The sequence below is a fragment of the Halyomorpha halys genome, unplaced genomic scaffold (genome assembly GCF_000696795.3).
Source record: "Halyomorpha halys isolate HHAL.00 unplaced genomic scaffold, Hhal_1.1 Scaffold865.1, whole genome shotgun sequence".
NCBI classification, from domain to species: Eukaryota; Metazoa; Arthropoda; class Insecta; order Hemiptera; family Pentatomidae; genus Halyomorpha; species Halyomorpha halys.
Genome location: NW_027110332.1, coordinates 335,533 through 340,534, shown reverse-complemented (window position 1 = coordinate 340,534; position 5,002 = coordinate 335,533). Strand labels below are relative to the sequence as shown.

The 5,002-nt window shown below is 31.6% G+C and overlaps 1 protein-coding gene across 1 annotated transcript in view; it reads left to right on the top strand.

Moving 5' to 3' along the window:
- LOC106686722 (trehalase) overlaps positions 1-5,002 on the top strand; it is a 20,596-nt gene that overhangs the window by 6,192 nt on the left and 9,402 nt on the right. The window contains exons 5-8 of the mRNA XM_014430177.2: positions 129-229; positions 302-465; positions 2,917-3,041; positions 4,577-4,710. Of these exons, the coding sequence (XP_014285663.1) occupies positions 129-229; positions 302-465; positions 2,917-3,041; positions 4,577-4,710 (524 nt within the window). The remainder of the gene's footprint in view (positions 1-128; positions 230-301; positions 466-2,916; positions 3,042-4,576; positions 4,711-5,002) is intronic.

Here is a 5,002-nt window from a genome sequence, read left to right as displayed (position 1 = left end):
ATATTTATATTTATTTATACCATTCATTATGGCTATACTTCCCCGTACTAATTTTTCAAATGAGCCTTTTATTTTATTCTGACCTTAGGGTAAATTAAATCTTATATTTACCTAGATCTGTCTTGCAGTTTCATCGTTCCGGCTGGTAAATTCAAAGAAGTACCGTATTGGGACTCGTTCTTTATAATACTTGGATTACTTTGCTGTGATATGCCAATTACCTCAAGAGGTAATAAGTTTTTTTTAATTTAAATGAATTCAATTTTCTGAGATCAATCTGCTAATTTTCTTTCAACTGTAGATATGATTAAGAATATGTTCTATCTCATCGAAGAGTTCGGCTATGTTCTACACAGTTCTAGAATATATTATGAAGGACGCAGCCATCCTCCTATGCTTCCGATAATAATGGATTTGTATCACAAATTTACATTTGATTTTGAGTTTATTAAAGAAAATATTCACGTAAGTAAGGGTGGCAAGTATATATTTTATATTAAGAATATTTATGTGAAATTATGGCCTTGTGAACATCATTTCGGTAAGGAAAGGTGAAAAAATCGATCTCATCCTCTTTCACAAATATTAAGACCAAGAAATTGTGGGATCTGCAGAAATAAGGAAGTAATTTTATTTTTTTGCCCGTAAAAATAAAATTACTCTTTCTAATGATGAAAAAGTGAGTATCTTCGGCTTTTATTTTAAACCTTTTTTACTAGATAGGAGCACTTGATTTACCAGTCCAAGAGAGACGTAGGTAGCTCTATGTCCAGAGTCACTGAGATGGCTTACTACACCAATCTTCAATATTTATCAATCTACGACGTCATCAGCAACTGAAACTGTGTACGCCAATATGACGGGGACTGAGCAGCTGATGACTAAATTTTTACCTTTACAGTATTTTATTGCATAATTTAACAGTGTGTATAATGTACTTATATTTCCCACTATATATTTATTTGTTAATAGATCGGCGTGGTGGGACTAATATAGTTACATTTTTCTACTTTCACTTGCATATGTACATTATATATAGTATTGCGATCGTGAAAAATTTTGATAAATCTTCCAAATAACTAAATCTCCAAAATTGTTTTTTTTTTTTTTTACGAGAGTCAGTGAAAATCTTCAAAAGACACAGATAGGCTCCGTACCTATCTGTGTGTGGGATTTTTACCCACTAAAACCTCCACCCTACACCTGTTACCGCTAGGCATTACTTCATGGAGAGAAATGGCTAAGTGCCACCTCGCTTTCTTCGCATGGTTTTCACGTTTCCATGCTAGTCACGTCTTCTAGCCCTCTCTTCCTCTCTCAACCTCTTGAGGACGACTGTGGTGAATCTCTTCACTGCGTTCCAATGCTGATCTGAGCGCAGCATATGGCTAACCACATTTTCTGGTATGATGCGTCCTCCACACACTCTCTCCAATTCACTCCTTTCTGCCGCAAAGCGAATGCAATTGAAAAACACGTGCCCGGCTGATTCCTCGACAGTCCGACATCTGGGCCATTCTGCGGTGTTGTCCAGTTTAAATCAGTACTGGTACGTTCTAAAGCATCCATGTCCGGATATATGGATGATATGGATAACAAAATATAAAGTTAAGTGGGACAAAAGAAGTAATCAGAAAATATGACAATCATAAGACGAGGTGAATATAACTCATAAGGAAAAATAAGAAAAGAATAGGGAAGGTGTAAAAGAAAGATAAGATAAGAGAGAATAAAACATAAATTAACCTGATTGGAAGAGATCAGAAATCCAGGTGAGGTCAGCGGTAAGATTTTAAGTTAATAAAAGTACGTTAGAAAAGATGACAAGATATTGGAAGGTCAAGATTACGTAACAAGTTATTTGGATGAGTAAAAATAAGAAATTTTAAATTATTCGAAAAAAGGAAACGTATAAAAGGGGACAAATAATTTAAAAAATATAAAAGAACATAAACTATGGGAGAGGGGGGGGAATTAACATGTTACTTTTTTAATAAATAAACTATTTGGGAATATGTTAACAATAAGTTCTGTTTGTCGGTTTTTAAATTGATGGGAGAAGGTTCTAGTTGCATATAGAAGCTTTCAGAGATAAGCCTTTTGTCATAGTTATTTATGGCAATTAAGGAGTTTTATCAAAATTAAAATAGATACATCCGATTCGAATACAGATTGCAAGACGTCTTGGATATCTTTTCTAAAACTGATGGATTCTTGACAGGAAAAAAATTAATAATCTTTATTTCTTCCTCAAAGGGATGCAAATTAGAAAAGCAGATAGCACCCTTAATAGACTTGCGGTAGCACTCTTGAAAGTTCTAGAGTTCTCAATTATTTTTAAAAATGTTCCCGTTGTGTTAGACACGAAAAATACCATTCAAAAACAAAAAAAAGTGCGCAACTTTGACACACTATAACTTTTTTGTTATCATCTTTAGCACATTGATTGTTAAGGATAATTGTTATAACTCTTAGATTAAAAAAAAAGTATTTTTAGACTAGCATAAAAATTTTAACACAAATGTCTGTTCAAATCTATAGAAAATAAATGTTAAAAATGAACCATGTCGATAATAATTTTTTGTCGATAACTCGATATATATAATTAAATCGATTTGAGATTTGTTGTTTTTTTTCTCAACTCCCACGGTCTCATTATATGAAACTTTTCGATGTGTCGATTTTTTTCAATGAAGAATTGACAAAAAAATCGTGTTCAATAACTTTGAGGACACACGTAAGTTAAAAGAAAATGAAGAATAGTCAATATTAATACATGCATAAGCTTATTGGTAAATCTTATAATATTATTATTTAAACCATTTCATAGTGCTGCGTACGATTTTTCTTTTTAAACCCCCTGCGATTCATTATTTAAAATATCAGTTATGATATTTGAGAATCAATGGATTGCAGATAATTGAGAAAGAACTTACATTTTGGAAGCAAAACAGGACCGTAATAATAAATCATGATGGTATGGAATATGAAATGTATTATTACAACAATATTTCAGAAGGACCTCGGCCCGAAGCATTTAGGTATGATTATATAATATTTAACATATGAAGAGTCCACGGAAGAAATTATGATTCAACTGAATAACTTAAGTTACATATTTAACTTAAGTTTTCATGGTTTGCCAAATCAGTTTAATATCGTAGGCTTACAAGTGGAACACATTAAGTCAAGATTTTCTAGTTTTATTTGGTTTTTCCATTTTAAAATATTAAAAAGATTCAACACTAAAAATTTAATAGTGTCATAAAAATCTGCACATAAAGAGTAAAATTACTATTTCCATAACATTAAAAAACAATTTCTTTTTATCATAAAATATCTCAAAACTTGAATTGTCGACTTATCACATTTGTAAACTTGTATACCAACGATATTATATCCGATAATAAAGTAAGTACTTCAAAAATTATTTTTTTAATCACAATTAAAAGCGAATACGAAATAATGGGCAGCGAGATACAGAATTCCCTCCTTTCCCGTTTGGAGGATGATAGTCAGGGATTTTCCCTCTTTCCTCTATTTATAAATTCTGTATTAAATGTAATTTTGAACGATTGAGTGTGGTAGCTACAGTACATCATCTGTTCAAGGTTATTTCTTCGTTCATGGAACATTTTTACTATTTTCATCCCTACCAATCGTTTTTATCCACATTACTACAACTTTATTGGTTTCTTAAATATCTTTTTTATCAAGTTTAGTGGTCATTTTTGTTAGGTATTCCAGGTTAGAATCCTGAATATTATTTTAAATGATTTGGGTTCATAATTGATATTAAAAGCATCTACCAGTCGTAAGAAGGTAGCGAGTAAGGTAAGGTGCTAAGCTACCAATTTCCGGGTCTGAGTTTGAATCCGACTATGGCAGATAATTATTTATTCTATTACCGGACCTGTGAGTCAAGCCTGTGGGTTCGGGAAACCTCCTGTGGTCCGCCAAGCTTCTATAAAGTGAGTATCCATAATTGCAGAAAATTTGGAGGTTAAGCATGATCATGAACAAATCACTTCCTTGTACAACCGTTGTTCAAGACACAGTACTTCCTTACAAAGTACTAAATCCCTGACCATTTATGGGTTTTTATGGGTACCATGTAATGGTACTTTTTTCTTAAATCTTAAAAAGAAATTACAAAGCATTAAAAAAAATAGCAAAAACAACTAGAAAATAGTCGGAAAAATTCTGGTAGATATTTTTTTTTACATGGGTTTAAATTACAAACCTACATTTTTGACCTGGATTTATTTTATTTAAGAAAAACTAAAATTTTCGTTCATTTTTTCATTCCATGCACATCTCGGAGTAATTATTCATGTCAATTGTAAAGTAGTCTTTTTTCTGAAAGTTGAGCCCTTAAGCTCTGTATATTTAACAGTACCGCAGATATAATTTTACCAAATACAACAAAAAAAAATCAAGATGACTCTTTTTCGAATTATTCTACGAAATTATTTGAACATTTCAGAAAAAAATGTAGCTCTCCTTCTTTATCCCGTGGGCTCTTCTTGTTTTAAAAAGCAGAGAAAAGTTTCAAAAAGTTAGGTTTTACTTACAGGGATGACATGAGTTCAGGAACATTGGCAAATTCCAGGGAAGAATTACAAGACCATTTTTCATGCATCAAAGCAGCTTCAGAATCAGGGTGGGCCTTTTCTACGAGGTGGTTCGTAGTTCATGGTTTTAATCATGGTATGTGAACATTAAAGTTTTTTCTATTATTTAAGAAATCATTTAGCATTAAAATTCTTCAACTCAAAAATTAGAAAAAGTTATAACTGCTAAATTATATCAGCATGTTGGGGAATTCTTTAGATAACTAAGATGCATCTAAGTAGAACTTTGCCCCTACATCTCAACAGTTGTATTAAGTAAAATAAATGTAATTCTGAATTAACATAATGTTGTGATAAGTGAAACTGCCTTTTATGAATTTATTTAAAAAAATGCAACCTGATTACATTAAATTATGCATATATATATT